We start from the raw sequence: 22412 nt of genomic DNA on the forward strand, positions 1-22412 counted from the left end.
TTCAAGTTTTGAGCTAAGGCCCAAACATGTTTTCTTAGGCCAGTCACATACTAGATTTCAGCATTTCTAATGCCTAAGATTCCATATTTCTTCTTATAGCAAACTCTTTCCCATGCTATACTTCCCAGCTTGTTGCAAGCTTTCCTATACCATAAAAAATCTCTGCAAATAATATTAATTTTTCCTAGTACAGCTTTAGGTAAAATCAAAATCTAAGCCCAGTAAACTTGTTTACTTATGAGTACTGAGTTTACCAAGGTGAGTCTTGCAGCAAAGGAAAAGTTTTTGCTACTCCAAATCCTAATTCTTGTGCACATTTTTTCCACCAAATGTTCACATTCAGCAGCAGATATCTTTTTAGAGCAGATACGCACGCCTTAATACATGAAAGGCATCCTTCCTCTAACAAAACCAGCAAGATTCAAACTTTCCTACACGATTTCTCAGCCATTCTTGTACAATATACCGAGGTCTTCTCAAGAATAGCTTGTAGAATAGTAGCCTTAGAGAAAGCCTCAAAACCCTTCATCAGCCTTCTAATAGGCCTCACTTCACCCTTACAATAAAGGATAAGGTCATCAGCAAAGAAAAGATGGGTCAAACCTACAGCTCATCACCTTATGTATTCTAGAAAGGTACGTACTCAATGAAAATCACAAAGAGCAGTGGAGAGAGAGGATCACCCTGCCTCAAGCCTCTTTTAGAAGCAAAGAAACAATAGAGAAAGCCATTGATAATGAGAGAAAACTTAGGTGTTCTCACACAAATCATGACTAGCTTAATAAATTTCCTTGGGAAGTTCAAAGCTGTCATAATTTCTTCAATGAACTCCCACTCAATAGTATCATATGCTTTTTGAGATCCAACCTATTAGACACCCACGGGCTGCATTAGATCTGCTATAATGCCTTCCCAAATCCTAACGTACCATTATGTTATGAATAATGTATCTGCTGTGCACAAAAGAACTTTGATTTTCAGTAATAACATAAGGTAGGACACTTCTCAATCTTTCACATAATACTTTTGAGATGCACTTGTATACAACATTACAGCATGAAATTGGCATGAAATCAGCAACAGTAGTCGGGCATTTACACTTAGGAACCAGAGCAATTGAAGTATTATTAATCTCTCTCAACATTTTATGTGATGGAAAGAAGTCTAGCACTCCTTCATATACACTCCTTCATATAACTCTTCCCCAATATACTCTAAGAGTCCTTGAAGAAAGAGCTTCCAAAACCATCAAGCCTAGGTGCTTTATCACCATCTATATCAAAAAGTATTTCTTCACCTCCTTAGTAGTGAAAGGAAGGGAAAAATTCTCACTCATTTCTTGAGAAAGAATCTGACCTTTCCTAACAATAGCTTCATTTACTTGAGCTCTACTGCCAACTGCATTTCCTAGTAAATTCTTGTAAAAATTCCTCAAGCTCATGTTGCCACTGCTAATAACAACCAATCTTCTTCTTCTTGGCTTTTGGACATAGGTGCAACTCATCGTGTCACTCATGACATGTCTAATCTTGTTGTTCACCATCCATAAGATGGTACTGAAGAAATTGTCATGGGTAATGGCTCTAGGGTGTCTATTACCCATACGGGCCTCTTTCTTTTTATATTACTTCCTCTAAATCAATTTGATTATCTAACGTTTCATGTGCCCCAACGATGACTTGTAATATCATCTTCCTCTCTCAATTATGTTTAGATAATAATCTTCAAATAAAATTTTCATATGATTCCTTTCTTTTGAAGGATCGGCTCATGGGGGCACATCTTATGAATGGACTAACTAACTAAAAAGGAGTTTATAAGTGGTCTTCTCCCTCAACTCTCTTAGATCTTTTGACTATCAAAGCTCCGACAATAAATTGGCATCATAGACTTGGCCATCCGTCTTTAGCTATATTTAAGCATCTTATTTTGGATCTTAATCTCAATGTCTCTAGTATTTTGTCTTTTAATTGTAATGCTTGTCAATGCAAGCCATAAACTTCCTTTTAATCAATCAACTTTTCTTTCTTATTCCACTCTAGACATTGTTTATATAGATTTATGGACCTCTCATGTTCACTATCTTGATGGATTTAAGTATTATGTCATATTAATTGATCATTACACCAAATACATTTGGTTCTATCCTCAAAAAAATAAATCTGACACTAAAGCGGTTTTTATTCGTTTCAAAGCCCTTGTTGAAAAATTCTTTGAAAAAACAATTAAAGTATTGTACTTGAATAATGGGGAGGGGGGATATGAAGCTTTAGCATCTTTCTTACGAAATAATGGAGTATTTCAAATAACATCTCCTCCTCATACTCCCAAAAACAATGGTTTTGCCAAACGACGTCATTGTCATATATAGTTGAAATGAGTCTCTCACTCTTAATTTATGCTCAACTTTCTCTCACATATTGGTCTTACACCTTCTATATTGCCTCCTATTTAATAAATATGCTTCCTACTTCTACTTTATCTATGAAATCTCCTTATCATTCTCCATTTGGGTCTTCACCTAACTACCTCAAAATGCGTTTTTTTGGTGGTCTACGTTATCCATGGTTAAAGTCATACACCTCTCACAAATTAGACCCAAAATCGAAACCATGCATGCATTTTTATTCGGTACTCTAAGACACAAAGTGCTTGTCATTCTTTGGATCCTACCACTAATCGAGTCTTTATGTTACGACATGTTCGATTTATTGAATTTGAGTTTCCTATTTCTCGTCTTACAAAATTTGACTCTCTAATCTCTGTACCAAGTCTAAATTCTTGGTGTCAAATCTCTTTACCATCTTACAAAATCCAGTTCATATGCGCATGGTAGACACCCCGAACTCATCTGGACCTACTCCAAATGCACCTACCTGAAGCTCAAATATCTCCATGCCAATTCTTTCTACAACTCAATCCAATGTTAACCAAAATCCTATACCAATTACTCCTACTTCATGCACTAACTCAACTAGACCTACCCCACATGATACATCACTTGATACCCCCACCCCCCCCCCCCCCCCCCCACATCTTACGCCACTACTCTTGCCTCCCCTTCTACTACTATGGCTCAACCAAACTTAGATCATCAATAATACAACCAACGTACTACCAAATATTGATGGTGGCCCACTAATCAATGCTCAAATAACTTCCCACCCAACCCCTGATGTTATTACTCAGTTTAAAAATAACATATTTAACCCAAACAAAAAATGTGTCAATATCACCTCTACCCAAGCCAAACCAGAGGTACCAAAAACCGTCACTCAAGCTTTAAAAGATCCTCTATGGAGAAAAACAATGGAGGAAGAGCTCACTTCCCTTCATAAACTCAGCACTAGGAACTTAACATCCCCTACCATAGTTTCTAATATCGTAAAATGTAAGTGGGTATTTCGAATTAAATCCAAAAAGATGGTTCAATTGAATAGTACAAGGCTCGGTTAGTTTCGAAAGGCTTTCAACAACAACCTAAAGTTGATTATATAGAAACTTTTGGCCCGGTAGTCAAATTGGCTACCATTCATACACTACTAAGCCTAGCTATTTCATAATAATGGCATCTTTGTCAACTTGATAACAAAAATGTCTTTTTACATGAGGAAGTGTTTGTGTCTCAACCAACGGACGGGTTTTGTTGACGTCAAATGTAATCCCTCGTATTTTTAAATATTTTATAAATAAAATTTTATTTTATTTATAATATTTATTTGTATTTTTTCCGGAATTTAATTTCAAAAGTTTCACATTATTAACTTGGGTCGAAAATTATTTTATGCACTTTCATTCTACAATTTATGTCCAAACAAACAAAGCCTAGTCCATTGTTATACACTTAATTGGCCCATTAATTTCCTGAAGCCCAATCTTCCTACTTACTCTACAACTCTCTCTCCTATAAATACCCCTATACATCCTCAAAATTTTCCCCACACAAAAAGATTAGTAAATTCTCTTCTCTTCATTTTATTTCTTTATTTTTCCAAAATTTTCTTTTTCCTTATTTTTCTTTTCTTTTTCCTTTTTCTTTCTTTTCTTTTTCTTTATTTATTTTTCCTCTTTACGTGAGTTTTCACTCACTACTTCCCTGCTCGAACTGCCACCCTTGCCCGCTAGATTCCGGAGCTGCCGCCCCCTGCTCGCCGGTGGACCACCAGCCCAGCCACCGTGGCTATCTCTTCTCCCTCCCCTTTTGTTTTATTTACCTTATATGAATTTTAAGGTATTAGTTTTTGGTTTTGATTTTGTGTATAAAGATTATATTTTTATTATCAAATTCATATTTTTTATAGCTTAAACTTGTATTTTCATATTTTATTTATGTTATAAATTTTCAGATTTTAATTGTGTATATTTTAGGGTTTAAATTGTGAATTTTGAAGGTTTGATTAAGTTCTTATGAAAGTAATTGAATTCCAATTATATATTTCAAGTTTAAATTATTGTATTGATACATTCTATTACTTAATCAAATTTTCAGATTTTAGGTTATTGTTTTTGAAGCCTCTAAATGCATTGAATTGGTGAATTTTTGGGTTTGAAGCCTACTAACTTAACATATAATGTAAGTAGTTTCAAAGATTACGATAATTTTGAGGTTTCATGTATAAATTAAATTTTTAGATTTTTATTTAACTTTAAACTTGCTGTAATTTCATGTATAAGAGTGTATTTTAAGGTATTTTGAAGAAAATTTAAAGAACTATATATAAGCTTTTGGTTTTAAGTAAAGGGAAGGTTTGAAAGTGTTATTTGATTTGGATTTTGAAAGTTTTAAAGTAAGTTAGTATTTCTGTAAATTTAATTGATTGGGTATTGATTGAGATGTTATTGTTTGGTTTAGGAGAGGAATTTATATAAGGTGATTTCTAGTTGGTTAAGTGGCCAACCACCTCATTTATACAAGGTACGTAAGAGTTACGAAACCTTGCCTTTAGATGCATGTTTAGAGATGTATCGAGAACTTAGTATCATGTATAGAGAAGACTGGGCTTAATTGTTTGGTTATACATTGTGATTTCTGTATATTGTGTATTGTTCTATTTTGCAAGTATTATTTATGCATTAATTATGGAAGATGCGCTTAGAGGCAAAGGTATGCGATTTGGTGGAATGATTTATTTATTACTCGTTCATGATTATTAAAATAGAATGAGTAAAGGAGGAATTTATGTCTTATAAGGCGAGGTTAAGGTTTTGGGGGTGCTTTATGCACTCAAGGTGTTTATACACCGAGGTAGTTAAAGGAATCAATAATTAATATTGCTTTTCACTAATAAATTAAGAATTGAATTGGAAACTTGGTTTACTTGATTGAATTGATATTGGATTGATTGTATTGTTTGCATACGAGTCATCACCAAGTCTAAACTTGTAAATCACGTAAAGAGCAAGATGGATGAGCAATAAAACTCTGGATTGGTGCACATCTAGAGTAATGACAATCAAGGGTTGGGGTACACGGGGTATTAGCTGAGCACTTTTCTAGAGGCCGTCTGATATACTAGTTTATTATTTTAAATACTTTTCAAAAACTAGGAGTTAGATGAGATCTCATACTTGCTAAGGTCATGGAGTCGTGCTCGTGGTCATTGGATGTTTTATTGATGTTTACAAAAGGAGGAATGGGGTTTTTCTTTTATTGATGTTCCAAATGGAGCATGGGATGAACAACCTTGTCTATTGCTTAATCCAATGAATAAATAGAATGAGTTAGCTACTATTAGCTAGTGAAGTCTCATTAAAACTGATAGTTGAGTTATGTGTTGAGTCTAACATGCAGTTTCAGATTTAAAAACATTTAGATTAGTAGCATTAGGACCAGTAATAATGACGTCATCCACATAAAAATAATGAGATATAAAGACTCATCTCTAACATGCAGTTTCAGATGCCGTCGATTGGCCGGTGATTGTGATGATTACATCTCAACCACGGGGCATGTTGTCTTCCTTGGTTGGACTCGTATCACTTGGTGCTCCAATAAACAAAATTCTTTAGCACACTCCTCCACTGAAGCCAAGTATCGGTCAGTTGCCACATCCACAACTAATATAATGTAGGTTCGTAAGTTGCTAACAGGATTGGGTGTTCATATTCCTCGCACTCTAGTCAGTTATTGTGACAATCTTAGTGCTACTTATCTTAGTGCAAATTTAGTTTTTCACTTTAAAATGAAGCATCTAGTTGTTTCTTTCTATCTCATCCGAGAACAAGTACAAGGGTACATAAAGGTGGTTCATGTTTCTACGGGAGATCAACTTGCAGATTTTCTCACTAAACCATTGTCCGACCGCGACTTGATATTTACTTGTCAAGATCAGACTTTCAGAACCATCGTCTGACTTAAGGGGGCATATTAGGGATATTATCTAGTATCTCAAATGATATTATCTCATACATATACTTACCAATTTTAGCTATTTTATATATTTTGGTTGACTATCTAGCTTTTTTTCTTTCTAATCTTTAATTAAGGCATTATTCTCTCTTAGCTATACATAATATTCTTCTATTAAAAATTATTATTATTTTCCTAAGTTAGATAATTTTGTGCACATACTTAGGCTAATCTTGTACTGTACAATATAAAGGCCTTTATTGAATAATATACAATTAATGTCTTCTTTCAGTGTAAATATTCATGTTCAAAATATATTAAAAAAGATTTCTATATACATACTTTTATGTGCCCATATATTTTAACTCAAAAGATAGTAATAAGGTAAATCATCTTGATTATCAAATCTTTTTAAATAAAGAAAACGATAAAGACGATTAATAAATTACTTACTTCAGGCTACGATTGTAAACATTTTCCCTTATTTATTAAAACATAATGATTACATACCTAGAAGATCTCTAAATACTCATGATCAAAATATATTATAAAAAATTTTATATATACGTACTTCTATGTGCACATATATTTTAAAAATTGCAACCATTAATCCCAACTTTGCTCCATCCGCTGTTATTAATCCCAACTTTCATTTATTTACTTTCACTCCCAGCTTTGCACCCTACTAATTTTTATCACTCCCAACTGGTCATCCAACTTGATATTGCAAGTTACCTGACACGTGTCAACACGTGAAAGGTCCAAAAAAATTAAAAAATAACATGTCAAAAAAAATAAAAATAAAAAAAATTCAAAAATAAAAAACTCAACCCCAAACAGCAGCAGGTGGCAGCCCTACTATCTGCGGGCTGTCTTCGGCACGAAAAAAGCAAAACAAGGAGAAAGCTCCTACCGGAACGGGAGGGGGCATCTCCAGCCTTCATTTCCGCCCCCGGCCCCCACCGGTTCCGTCACTTTACCCCTCCGTTTTCGCCCCATTCCCCCTTCCCATCGAATTCCAACCCTTCGTAGCCTTCCTTGTCGAATTTCAACCTACCCGCTGCCTTTCACTTATATATGGTGCATGAGGATGTTGTGGAAGAAACAATGGTTGGCGCTTTCCATCGGTAAAAACCGATGAAAGCCCCTTCAAAAATCAAGAATGGAGGTTAGTACTGTTTTTTTAGAGAGAGGAGATATTTGTTAACTATTTAATTTTAGGAAAAATACACTTAAATAATCCCAACTTTACTCAATTTATTTTAAATAATCCCAACTTTCGATTATTCTGCAATAATCCCAACTTTCACTTGCGTTTTCTTTCTTCAATGCCGATTACCGATAACCTGGAGAAAGGATTAATTTTTTTATAAATACATATAATTTCCACGTGTCGCTTGTTTATTGGGTTAGAAAATTTATAATTTTTTTTTTAAAAAAATGAAAACTTAAAAAAAAAAAAAGAAATAAAAAATCCAAAAGCCTACCACGGCCTCCCAGGTAAGCACATGATTTACTGACTTGCTTTGACACACTTTTCCCTCCTTAAATTAAGCGCAAATTCTATGCTACTCCTGGAGTACTATGTGCATGGTACTCCAGGTTTATAAAATTTATGTTATTTTAATATGAACTTCTTGTTATTTCAATTTATATGTTATTTTAAAATTAGTATATGTTATTTTATAATTGCAAGTTGTTTTTTTTTTCAACATTAAACCTTTCGCTTTACTCCAGATTTATAAAATTCATGTTATTTTGATGTTAACCTCTTATTATTTCAATTTATATATATGTTATTTTTTAAATAAGTACATGGAATTTTAATAAATGAATTTTTTTTATACATGATTTTAAAGTAAATAAGTAAATAACATATTATTTTAGCAAAATAACACAAGGTTTTAAGCAAAATAACATAAGACTTAGGCAAAATAACTCAAGTATATTGGGTATGGGGTAGTGGAGTACCGTGATCCAGGAATATATAATACTAATTGAAATTAAGTGTGTGCCTAAATTGAATGCGATTATCTAAATAAAAATAGAGGAAATATGAAACAGAGATAGTATATTTGTTGACTGAAATCCTAAGTTGATGATTTAACGTACTTACTTAATTTTGCTCAAACTTATTTTTGTTTGAAAATTTTAATTTATTTATATTTGTTAGTTTTCTTTTTTTAATTATTAAAAAAAGTTGTGGAGTACCCGAAAATTTCAATTCATTTTGTTGTGAAAATAAGGGAAAATATCAGGGATTGAGAGAGAATTAATCTGTTCATGTTATTCCATATAATAGGGGTATATATGCATAGAATATTATAAGTAGGGTTTGCTTAGATAAGAATAAACTCTAGATCTAGAATATTCTGGAAACATACAAAGAGGATAATGGATATCCACACAATATTTTCATAACACTCCCTTGGATGTTCATTATCGAAGATTGTGCCTTGTTAAAACCTTAATAGAAAACATTCTATATGGGACAAAAGCCTAATTAAGGAAAAAGAGTACAACATTGTTCGTAATACGCTCGAGATGCTGCCTCATAAAAATCCTTACCAGGAAAACCTAATGTGGGACAAAACCATAGTCAAGGGAAAAAGAGTGCAGCGCGTATTTTCTTCCCCTGATGAATACATAGCTTGAGATCTTCTAGTGCCGCAACAATGAATCCAAAATGTTTGGATATCTTCTCATATGTAGTAAGTAAAATATCATTACTTAATCTTCAATTCTCTTAAACTCTGAAGTTGCATCTTCAATTCTTCAAGTCTTCACGTGAACATGTGAAGTGTCTTCATTTCACCATACATGTGTTTATTTCCAATATCATTATTTCAAATCTCGATCTGTTTAGTAGTTGATTTAAAAATTAAACTAATACGATTATGACTTCTTCTGGAAGTCGTTAATGATAGAAATTGATGATCATTATTCGATCAAACTTCATTAATAATAATTTGATGACAAAACTTGATATCATTAATGTCATTCTTTAATTTCATATGAATTAATATAACACATGTAATTATATACATTTATCATGGTTCTTCTAGACCATAATAAAATAGTTTCACGCATATTCATATTCTTTAGAATATTCATAATTAACATGATAGTTCTCTTGTTAATACAAATAGTAATTCTCACTAACTTTCATATGCGCAATCTTCAGGTTGAGATGTCACTAGACACATTGACTTATCAAGAGTTTGATAATAATTGAATTGCAATATTCAAGATAAAAACTTTGTTGGGCTGAATATTTAAATACGTCGTACATCTCTTCTTACATGATTCGTAACATGCTATTCAATCGATGACATCAATAATTTTATCACAAGTATAAGCCCATTGGAACATAAGTATTTCTTTCTAATTTTCCATCAAAGTTGTAGATATGTCTTACTATACTTTGAATGAACATTGACATACACCATAATTATTATATAGACATTAAAGCATACAATATGAGATATAAAAATATGATAACATAATAAACAAATTATACAATGAGTAACGCATTTACAACTTCGAACATATGCAATGAATAATCCAATAACCTATGACTCACACATGCATATGAACATACATAATACTCGAAATAATGCAAGACACTGTACATTGTGGATTTTAAAAATCCATATTTCTATGGACTTTTGGTCCATGATAAATTTTATTATTATCATTATGTCGACATTAAAATGGACATATATGCCAGATCCCTTACTCACTAGTTCATTGTATCATGCATATTCATTATTTATCGGTTCCATCATATACTGGTATCATCATATAATTTCTCAAGGTACAATTTTAATTTGCATGCTATTTTGACAATGATATCTGAATACATTTTTCATTGGTACCATCATAATTTTTCTTACATCATAGGCCATCTATTATAATAACTCAGATATCTATACAACTTCAAAGGTATTTCATACACCTGGTATTAATATACTATTACACTTTTAAAAGTGTCAACTGCACTATCTTGCCATATATTACATCTTTATTTTGGAACCGATTATACAATCTACACTTCAGGTGTAGTGATTCAAGTATATACAATTGGCAAGCTTTATCTCAATGTGCAACATATCTTGATAGCATATGAACAAAAGTTGGCTAAAAAAACATTTCAAATTACCATTATATATATAGGGATCATCAGTTTAATCAATTTTTGCCAACTTACTCCAATTCTCCCCCTAAGTTGGTAAAATATCTCATATATAGGGGCATCACAATTCTTCACCAACTTAGTATACAAATTTGCAATAAAATTCATTTCATAGGAGGATCATAATCAATAAAATTTATCTCTCAAAAAAATTATATTAAACAAGCTTTTATCTCTTCTAGAGAGCAATTCTAAATCATTTCTTCATTAACTATACATTGCATAACGCCACATGTATTTATTATTAAATCTTTCATAATTTGTTCTCTTCAGGAGATCAATATATAATTCAACGTTAATGGGGAGACATATGTTGTGCAGTTGAATTTCCTTTTTTTTCTATTTCTTATGTGTTGACATATTATAGCCCTAATCAAAAGAATTGTTATTCAAGCATAAATCACTTGCTTGTAATTTTGCTAGTTGGTGATCTTCTAGATCTTTAAAGACTTAAATAGTGTATTTGGTGAGCTTCTAGTCACCTGATAGTTGACAATAATATATAAGTAATTTTAGTGAACTTTTGGTCACCCATTACTCTTTTATATAAGAAATCAAAACTTATCAACCCTTGAAATTTCATATATACAAATTATTACGAATCACAATCCAAATATAGTGCAATCTCAATGTTATGTCTTGTCATTCAATTCATTTCATATATTTAACATTGAGAGAGCGTCAGCACATTATCAATAAAACTTCAGGTTTGCATAGGGTAATTATTAAGACCCGAATGGCCTAATTTAATTATCACATCCAATCACTTCTCTAAAATTGAACTCTGGTCAGTTTTCTAACACTAGTGATAACTTTATTAAACTTACTTCATGCATGGCCATGAATGTGATGTGATATTAGAACACCAACATGTGTTCTTTATATAATTGGCAAGACAATCAACTAATATTTTATCCAATAATTACTTATATATACTCTGCTGGAGTTTTAACTATAATCTTGATATATGTTAATCTTGTTCGATATTTCATATTCTTTTGAAGTCTTTTATATAATCATAAGACAGATTGATTTTTACTAAAAATGATTTTATTCTAGAAATGTAATGGGATTTATCATTTCCTCAAATTTGTCATTGTCAATATTTGCTCTATTCCTTTTCCAAAGGTTCTTATTTTTTTTACTGCAACGCTTCAAACGTGCTTTAGGATCATTAGTAACCGATGTTGTCCCTTTGGGACAATAATTTTAATTGGAGCATTTACAACTAGTAATGATCAATGGCATTCATTTATTGACATTGATATTAAAGCTAATGTATGCACTACTGACCATCAATATATCATACAATTCATGTGTAAGGATTACATATAATAACGAAATGAATAATATCTTCCCCTAATCCTTGCATATGGGGATATGAAATAAATCTAAATTATCCAACAACCTTGATGTCATGTATCAGGCAAAGAAAAATATTTTTATAAAACTCTTACTTGTTCCTCTTACTTAATTATATTAATCTTTATATTGAAAATTATGTAAACTATGGGCATAATACATTCTTCAAGTTAATTTGCTCAAAATAGCATGTTTAATTAATTTCTTGAACTCATAACACTATTCTTTGCTCAAATACTTAAGAACATTTTCATAAGTTATATATGATCAAGAAAACAACATGCATATATACTTGTTAATTATTCAATAATCATGAGATTTCTCATTCATTTCCAAAAATGAGGTAATAAGTCTCGAATGACATATATAGGAACACATTAGTTTTGTGAACGGAGAATAATCCAGTCAACATACTTTCAAATCTATTAGACATTTCTAGATTGTTCTAGAAGGTTTCTAACCCATTTAAATTTAAGGAACTTCAGGTTCATACATCATGTTCAATTTACTTTCATTCCAATAATCCAATTTCAAGTAGGTACATAATACTATAATTGAATTTAATCACACATCGATCAACATAATAAATATACTATGCGTGTCATTATAGAGCATAAACATGTAAATTAATAGTAGTACACTGTTTTACCAATTTTAATAGTCATTAACATTAGCTCATCACAATGCAAAACTGTCAAATAAATACTAGCATGATTTATGGTCAACAATAAATATTCATGCAGTCATTAAAATACGTCTCATGAACACTTCATGCATAGCAGTTAGAACACTTCATGCATAGCATTTAGAACACTTCACGCATCAAGATCACACTACAGATTAGTATTACCATAAACATTTCAATATATAGCATTTGGTCTCATCATCTTAGTTATCACAGTTATAATCATTATACTTAAATCTGAAAATGATATGTCATTCAAAGAGATATCATATATTCCACCATAACATTTATTTATATATCGATCCCATAAATCACAATATTATCTACAGTATCATATGAAAGATGAATTATTGTATAAAGCTCATAAAAAACTACAAATGATCAATCTATATCAAGCATGAGTATGTATAGTGATCAAATATTATACTTCAATTAGCTAGATAATCTATAGTATTGTGCATATAAGAACAAAATATGATCATGACAGTAGCAGCTATATAATTGGAAAACAATAAAAAGACTTATACTAGCTAAGTTATAGAAACTATAGAACTAGGAAATATTAACAAGCTATAGGATATAGCTTGACTAAACAAGAAATCAAAATTAATCAATGTCGAACTAGTAAGAGTTAGTAATAGAAAATTGATACAGTTGTTGGAGTTAATTGATCCAACTACGGCTTGTATATCTCAAATAAGATGTTGCAATTTTAGTTTAATTTCCAACAACAGTATGTTAGAGATTTATTAAATTAGATAGTAAGTGCTTGATAGTGTGAAGATGTGATGAGCCCAAACAAAGAATATATAGTCGATTTGCCGTCAAGACTCAAGAGGCTTATACCAATTATACAATTACAATTAAAAAAGATATATACTATTTAGTGGATTATTCCTTGTGGAAGCTATACAAAATTCTGCGTAATATGAAGCCATATGATCCAATTCTCTTAAATCATTACCTACTAGCATATATATTGTACATGCTGCTAATGGAGGATCATGAATGGGATCAAGATTACAACAATTATTATACAAGTCAAACAAGAAAGTGTAAGGCGCGGTTTTATACTTGCAATTACCGAACTTTGAAACTGAACTTGCATGGACGGTATTGTGGCCTTGTGGGAAATAGTTTTTAACCAATGTATATAAGGGATTAGTTTTGTTATTACATTATTTTGGAATATCACTCCAAAATTTCAAGTTGTGGCAACATAAATCTGAAAATAAATAAAAAAAATAAAAGTCGTAACAAAATAACAAATAAGTACAAATACAATGCAAATGCAATGGTATATTAAGATAGGCATGAGAAAAAAAAAACAACCGGAAGCCATGTGATATTGGTTGGTATACATCAACAATACATAAAGTTATGTGTAGTTTTGTGGTGGTTTTTCATGTGGACCTCAAATTTGTAATTGTATTGATTGAATGCAGTGCATCAGTTATCTTGTATTTGTGTGCCACTTAAATTTACTTCGGCTGTCCTCTTATTTCATGCAAAATTCAAGGCTTCTATGTTGGTTTTAGGTTGAAGTTCCCGATACAATTAAACCCACGCGATTATGTTTTATGTGGAACATAGTTTTGCTAAGAAGTCTAAATTTGAAACATGAGACTCAACTACTTAAAGAACCGATTTTGAAATAGATTATATATTAACTATTTGCATAAGAATTAAATCAAATGAGAGTCTGAAAAGATAGGTAACTATAAGAAAAAATGTACAAAATAAGAGAGATTCCAAGTATGGAAGTTGATGTTAGAAAATGGTGAATAATGTAGATTTGCTAAAAACATTAAAAGTATAAACCAACAAAATTAAGAACTGTAAGAAAATACATTATAAATGGATGTACCACTATTATTTTTATTTATTTATTTATTTTATTTTATTTTTTGACAAGATGGATGTAGCACTATGATAAAGTAAAAACAACAAATAATATTAAATATAAACAAGAATTTAATTAAATATCTTACTACGGTTGTTTCACCAAGATATTTTAGAACTTGGACACAAATAAAACTAGGGAACTTTTTAGAAGTGAGAACTCATCAATTACCTTTCTCCTACTACTTCTAAGGAGCCTTGCTCGTTGAATCGGTTCGAATTGAACTTTTTTTAAGTTTCAATATATAGTGCCTTCTTCTTATCATAAAAGAAAAACTAATGATAATGATAACAGTAATAATAGTAGTATTTCAATTTTAATAAAAATTTTAAATTCATCTTACTTGTACGTAAATTGGGTTAAGGGGACGGAAACTAAGGTATGATCACATGTTTTGTAGTGATGACGGTTTTACACAAATATTTCGCCTTAATATATACGAAGATGTCAAACAAAATTCCAAATTTTTGAAGATTCAATTCCTTAACACTTAAACTTTACTTCAAATATAAGATGGTGAAGTAATCCTCGTTCTATGGCTAGCTTTCTGGCCCACCAATAATACTAATTGCTATGTACATTCAATGTGTTTACTTCCGTCCCAAATTTCGCTATATCCAATTCATAATATGGCAACATCAAGATGTCAGCCGCCCAGCCATCCAGGACCAACTAAATTCCAGAGCCATATATGAAAAATTTAAAATGAAATAAATATTAATCTTATTATGTCGAATTCTCTTGGAAAAAAAATTCCTCCATTGTTTAACAATTGCAATAATTTGATTATATTGTTTGCTACATAAATTGGAATATTTAATAATTAATACCAGTAGGAGTATTATTAATTATCTGTAAACATTATTACGGAGTATAAAGCTTGATTGTTATTTTTATTTTTATTTATTTATTTATTTTTTGACACAAGCTTGATTGTTTAAAACTTAATAAAAAAAAAAAAAAAAAATCTTTCCAAAAATAATGCAATAAGCCAAACTGTAATAAATAAGAAATAGTCAAAGGAAGTGTATACTATGCATGCGAATAAGACATAAATGTAAGCACCGACAAGAAGAAAGAAATGAATAAATAAAAGAACAAGCTTTCAACTCTGTATTGAAGGTAAACAGATTTTTGTTTTTGTTTATTATAACTATTCATTTAATTATGTATTTATTTATTTGGACTTTTTTTTAGGAAAAAAGAAGAGCTGCGTTTGCTTATGTGTATGCTTATGTCAAAGCTCTAAAGCTTACCCTTTAAAGATTAAATAAATAAATATAATAATATAAATAAAACTAGTTAGGTTCATATGTCATGTCACTAAATTCATATTCAATGGACTCACAGTAGTATAAAAATCTTGCACGTAACAAGCAGAATTCAAATCATCCTCACAATATACAAACTAACCATCTTTTCATGCAAAAAGCTAGGCATGGCTTTAAAAAACTTTGACCACCACCATAATCAGCTACATTTTGTGATGTTTCCATTAATGGCACCAGGCCACATGATCCCAAAGATAGACATGGCTAAGTTGATAGCAAAGCAAGGTGTTGCAGTCACTATAGTCACCACTCCAGTGAATGCCGCCCGCTTCGAATCAACCATAAACCGTTCTATTGAAAGCGGGCTGAATATTCGACTATCTCAGCTTGAGTTCCCTTGGCAAGAGGCCGGATTACCGGAAGGATGTGAAAATGTGGACATGCTTCCTTCTTTAGGCTATGCAATAAATTTTATTAAAGCTGCTGCTAAGTTGCAAGAACCTATGGAAAAGTTGCTTAAAGAGTTGCAACCCAAACCAAGTTGCATAATTTCTGATTTCGGGTTCACTTGGACGACTGAAGTTGCTAGAAAATTTAACATCCCAAGGATAGTTTTTAATGGGATATCGTGCTGCTCTCTTCTCAGCTTGCACAATTTGATTGCCTACAACGCGATTGCAAGTGTAAACTCAGACAGTGAACCCATCCCGGTGCCTGGTTTGCCTGATAGAATTGAGCTCACCAGAACTCAGGTGCCGAATGCGGTACACCAAGCAGGGGATCCTTTAAGGGTGGAAATGCGAGAGGCGGAGAGGACAGCGTTTGGGGTGGTAGTGAATTCATTTGAGGAGCTAGAATCAGAGTACTTGAAGAGATGTAAGGAGGCAAAGGGGAAGAATACTATATGGTGTGTTGGGCCTGTTTCGCTCTGCAATCAGGATGAGTTGGATAAAGGAGAAAGAGGTAACAAAGCTGCACTTACCGTTGAAAAATGCATGAAATGGTTAGATTTACATAAGCCTAGGTCAGTGATATATGCTTGTCTTGGAAGCCTCTGTAACGTTGTTGCATCACAAGTTATGCAGCTTGCTTTCGGGTTAGAAGCATCAAATAAGCCTTTTATCTTGGCTATGAGAGAAGGTTATAACCTAAAAGAGGTGGAAAGAATGATAGAAGAAGACGGTTTCCGAAAAAGGGTTGAAGGGAGAGGATTAGTTATACTAGGTTGGGCACCACAAGTGCTTATACTGTCTCATCCATCAGTAGGCGGATTCTTAACACATTGTGGTTGGAATTCTACTCTTGAAGGCATATCTACTGGTTTGCCGTTGGTTACTTGTCCTCTGTTTTCCGAACAATTTCTGAATGAGAAATTTGTGGTGGAAGTTTTGAGGGTTGGTGTAAGTGCCAGGGTGGAAAACCCGACGATGAACCCAGGTGAAGAGGTAAGGGGAATCTCTCTAGATAAAGAGCACGTCAAGCATGCTATAGATTTAGTGATGGAAGATGGAAAGGAAGGTAAAGAGATGCGAGAGAGAGCTGCAAGGCTTGCAGAAAGTGCTAAGAAAGCAGTGGAAAAGGGCGGATCTTCTGACAGAAATTTGACGTTAATGATCCAAGATGTCATCCAACAGATAGAGAAACAAAGCGAGGAGGTCAATAACAAAACAAACTAAAGCATGATTTAACAGAAAATCACATCTGCTGGTAGTTTTGTTTTTATATTGCGGTTGGTTCATAGTACTAACCTTAAGTCTTGGTATGACCTATTTTCTTCTTGTTGGATCGGATTGCTGTATTCAGTTAAACTTCAGACATAATTACAGGCTATATGTCTGAAATTAAGCAGTCAATTTCTTAAGATGTAACATATATAGAAGCCATTATAGAGGGAAGAAAGCACTATAAGGTGACAAACTTGGGATTGCAATTATGTCAACTTCCATGAGTAGTTTATCACATAAGGTAGGTCAGCCTAATAGATGCAGATCTTATCACATAAGGTAATCGATATTATCAACTAGATGCACATCTTAACAATCAATGTTTCATTATTATCAACTAAATTGATCTCACACTTTAGAATATATCCCTCTTGTTTACTCCTATAATCAATTTATAAGAGAACAATAATTTCTGTTATAGTACTTTAATAAAGCCCTTTACAAAATGTGAGTCTTAAAGCAAAGAAAAAGAGCAAAGTTAAGTTAGAAAGGGGTTGAAGAATGTTAAGACTGGTTAAGTTTCTAATACGCTCCAAAGTATTTCAAAACAAGATTTGATTGTTTTAGCCTCAAATTTTATTTCTTGATGGCTACTAATCTTTACCAGAATCCCTGTTTCATGGTTATTAAGCAAATTCGGGCATGTAAAATGCATGCAATTTGCAATACCCTACTCTAGCATTGTAGAGATGCTGGTCTAGTCAAAAGCCCTTGGAAATTGGATTCAAATTTGTTACTATAGAAATGAAAGTTAAATATTACTGTATTTTAAAGACTGTCCATCAAACATGACATAAATCTAACCAACAAAGGAATCAAATGTCATGCATGCCTTATAATACTTCAAAAAATTAATCAAGTAAAGATTCTAGACGTGCAAGTAAAAGGTTTCAACAAAATTGGTGAAGTATATAGCAAAGTGTCTTACCATTGACCGTTTGGGACCACAACGACCCACAATGCCCCGGAAAGACAACATAGGCCGAGAGCAATACTAGTATGTTGTCCACTGCGTTTAGAAAAGGCATTCATCAGCTTTTGTACGTGCATAAACGCTTCACCATGTCCTTCAGGAGCACTGCGCACCTGTTAATACAACAGACTGCGTAAAATGTAATTAAACTTCGATGTCAGTAAAGTCGCAAAAGCTGCCCATCAGCACTTGAATTGTCAAAAAGGAAGAACATTGTCAAGTAAATATATTAACAACAGAAAGGAGTGAAAAAAGGAAGGATCACATTGTAATGGAAAATATGTGGTGTACACTGCACAGCAATTGAATTGCACTAATACAACAGACAGCAAATCTTAACATGTTAATTGCTATTACTGTACAAGTGTGAAAGGCACTGTTTTTGATAACTCAACTGTAAATAGATTCATATGAACATAAAGAAAGCAGAGGTTACACCCCAAGCCATAATCTCTGCCTTAAAATAAAAAATGTACACATGGTCATTTACAAAATTACATGTCACCTTCCTCTGTGGTTAGTATGCGACCAATTTCTGTACATTTTGCTCACTATATGAGAATAGGCAACAATTAACTGAGCATGACTACAGACACAAGAGCTACTTTTCCTCCAAAGTTGAAGTGCATCAAGATGAGCTTCACCAACAAAAGCGGTACAAACATTCCTTGTGACTCGTGAGCGACTTTGTAAAGATGCTTTGACTTATAAGACACTAGGTGTGAAACCTCGCAAGCCTATCCCAATATTTCTTCGATATGCAGATACTATAACATTTTTAAGGGCCTTTCCGATTTGACTCTGCCTGGTCAAGTCGAGCTGATCTCCAAGAAAGTGAATAGCTAGATTTAAGTAAGATTCCCAATGATGAGGAACACGCTGCTCGGACAATAGCGTCAGTTGAGTGACTCATTTTGCTGACCAGCATGTCAAATACCTGCACAGTTCTATAACTTAGGATACTGTCTAAATCATGCTAGGGGTCCAAATATAATTTTTAATAAAAATAGCAAACTGGATGTCTGGATGATGTTTTCTGGACACACCATGCAGTGGTTGTTAGGGTTGCACAGTGTTTTAGCCCTTTTAGGTGTACCCAGAAGCATCATGTTCTTTCAGCTCCCAGATTTCAGAAAAGAATAACATATGCTGAACAAAAATATTAAGACATAGATTTGAAAATAACATTAAAATAAACTAAAATAACATACGTTGGAAAATATTAGTGAACGAAAAAAAAAGCATTATTTTCATTTCATGATGATGTTATTTTTACTTCTCCATTCTTTTTTACTTGACTTGTTCATTTATCATGCTTGCTAATGCATAAATCTAACCACCAATATCTTTCTTTTGTAATGAGTAAATTAAATAATAGATATTAGGATAGGATTTATTGAGATGATTGAACAAGATCTCACAGGACTATACTATTTTTTACACATACATCACAAAAGACTGTCAAAAAGTGTGTGTAAAATTGTAAATAGTGCAAAAGTCAAATTAGGTCAAGTAAAAACGAGAGATGAAGTATTAATCGTCATGTTATGTCTTGTTCATAATAACATGTTTTCATTTCAACATTATGTAAAATTTTGTCCATTTTCATAATTTATTTGCGTAATTTCATCTTCTCGTATGCTATGGTTTTGGGATTATGAAGAACATGCTGCTCAAGAGATTGAGAGTGCAATCTAAGACACCCCCGTCTTCAATTGTTGTCCTCTTAGGTAGGGGCACATTATCCAGAATACATAGTAGGTCATAGAAAATTTAGAATAAAAAAATAGATTAATAGAGAAAGATTTAGTGGAGGGCCTCACATCACATAGAATAAGAAGAAAGAGAGTGACACTGGGATAGTTAGAGGTAGGGCCCACATCACATGGGTTCAATGAGTTATGTGGGTTAACGGAATTTCATAGGACTATACTTGAGAACAGAGGGAGTAATAGGCTAGGTAGCATTCAGTCCTCAGCAAGGGATGCACAAAATATTCTTAAAATAAGGCAATATATATGTAAAGAATCCCCAAACACTATCAATATACTTCAGAATTTGTAGAGTATCATACTGGATGTACTCCCTAGCCATTGGTTCGGAAATAACCTGTGAGTAATAAAGAGCCAAAATTCGTTGATCATCTGTCTGTGAGAGCATACTACTGCAGAAATACATAGCATTAGCCTGAATTATAGGCCAAGGAGCATCAAACGCCTGCATTATAGAGGGAATATCATTAGACCTCGTGTTCTTAGAAGCTCTACTATGGATCAACAAAAAAATGATTATTAATTAGACTACTTCACAAAGTCTAGGAGAAATAACAAGATGATATATGCCTCAGAGCCAAATTTCGTTGAAAATCTCTCTCTCTCTCAAACACAGTAATGCAAACGGTCATGCATACGCACATACCCACTCATGCACACACATGCACCACTCACAATTTTCCTTTGTTTAACAGTTTTCACTTTTGCCTATGTGTATTAAGATCAAGAAACAAATAGCAAAAGGAACATAAATTAAAACAAAAGCATATTAGCAGCAATCTAATACAGCAAAATCTATTCCTCATACAAATGATTTTGGTTCAACATAGGTATGAAGTAATTTCTGAGCAAGATCCTACCTGAATAGCTGAAGCCAAGTAAGTTCCTATCCTAGAAGCCATATTTTGAGAAAAATGCTTTGTCAAGTCTTTGACAAAATCTTCATAGTCACTTCTGTAAAAAGATATGATATGAATAATAACAAAGCAAAAAAGCTCATTATCAACTAGAGCTCTTGGTAACAAAATCATACCGATGATCAGAATGAAAATAATGGGTAGTCAGAAGAGTAGAAGTTCCTTGCACATCCATAAATGACACAATTTGCTTGAGAGATTTCTGCCAAAAATAACACCAATGTGTTTATTCTTTCACCAAAAGTAATTAAGAGTGTAGATAGCACACAGATGCAAGGGCAACTGAGAAGGGGATATTAGGATAATGGAAGAGCAAGAGAATAGATTAAGGGCAGTTATGATATACCCTGCAAGCCTCACGATTGCTGACATCATCATCATGAAGATGCAAAACAAGACGTGGTAAAACAGCATGTACCTGTGACCAACGCACAAACAAAATAAGTCATGATAGTGCAGCAACGCTAGCTTAGTACCTTAATTCAGCAAGCATAATGCAGTTAAAAATAAAAAGTTGGGACCAAGGAAAAAAAAGAAAGAAAAACCTGCTCTAAGAAGGCGTCACGCTGTGTCCCAGCTGCAAAGTTGCTCAGTTCCCCAAAAGCAGCAATAGACTTGGCTCTGATCTTTGTGTTCATGCAAACCTGTTTAAAGATATTGACAACACTCATGAAAGGCAACATAAAGATAATGAAATTTCTGTTTTACAAGTGCTTGATTCAAACAGATACAGACCAAAAGGCATATGGCCAAATAATAATATCGACATAAATAAAATAGAGTTCTTAACAAACTTGGTATATGTGGTATGAAATGGGGGTAAGAACCAATTTGGCATACTTCCCCCATTCAATTTTTCAAATAGTTTTATGGGGACAATGTAGTAGGGACGTAGGGTGATAATTGACAAAAGTGGGTATAAACAATTTGGCATAAAAATAAATAACTAATACAAGTTAATTGTGGCCATTTATCCCTATGTTTTCCTGTAATTCTTTAATATCCCTAATATCACACTTGCATTTTATAATTATAAATTAAATTAAACCCTCCTAAAACTATGTGTTGGTCAAATACTCAAATGTAACACACAAAATAACAGTTAGATTCTAATGACTCATGATTCAATGGACGAATGAAAAAAAAAAAAAAAAAAGTCATTGAGGGCTACAAGTATGTGTTTGACAAACATATATATCAACTTGCAGCAACTTCAATTTTTTCACCCAGTTCATTGAAAAATTCAAGTTGATAGATGTGT

At 32.7% G+C, this 22412-nt stretch overlaps 2 protein-coding genes across 3 annotated transcripts in view; one reads left to right on the plus strand and one right to left on the minus strand.

The window, feature by feature from the left end:
* Positions 1–15932: 15932 nt before the first annotated feature.
* Positions 15933–17747, plus strand: LOC145596841 (UDP-glycosyltransferase 73C2-like). The gene has a single exon (XM_081653033.1). It carries the CDS (start codon positions 15933–15935, stop codon positions 17439–17441), a length of 1509 nt encoding a protein of 502 aa, XP_081509159.1. The 3' UTR covers positions 17442–17747.
* Positions 17748–18708: 961 nt separating this feature from the next.
* Positions 18709–22412, minus strand: part of LOC145597464 (protein SHOOT GRAVITROPISM 6-like) — a 38821-nt gene continuing 35117 nt past the window's right edge. For both annotated transcript variants that reach the window (XM_081653641.1, XM_081653642.1), the window contains 6 exons: positions 21697–21795; positions 21498–21569; positions 21268–21353; positions 21095–21188; positions 20572–20679; positions 18709–19399 (listed from right to left, as the gene is read on the minus strand). In XM_081653641.1, coding sequence (XP_081509767.1) covers positions 19241–19399; positions 20572–20679; positions 21095–21188; positions 21268–21353; positions 21498–21569; positions 21697–21795 — 618 coding nt within the window. In that variant the 3' untranslated portion in view covers positions 18709–19240. The remainder of the gene's footprint in view (positions 19400–20571; positions 20680–21094; positions 21189–21267; positions 21354–21497; positions 21570–21696; positions 21796–22412) is intronic.

This window comes from Chenopodium album, chromosome 20, assembly GCF_948465745.1.
Source record: "Chenopodium album chromosome 20, dcCheAlbu1.1, whole genome shotgun sequence".
NCBI lineage: Eukaryota > Viridiplantae > Streptophyta > Magnoliopsida > Caryophyllales > Amaranthaceae > Chenopodium > Chenopodium album.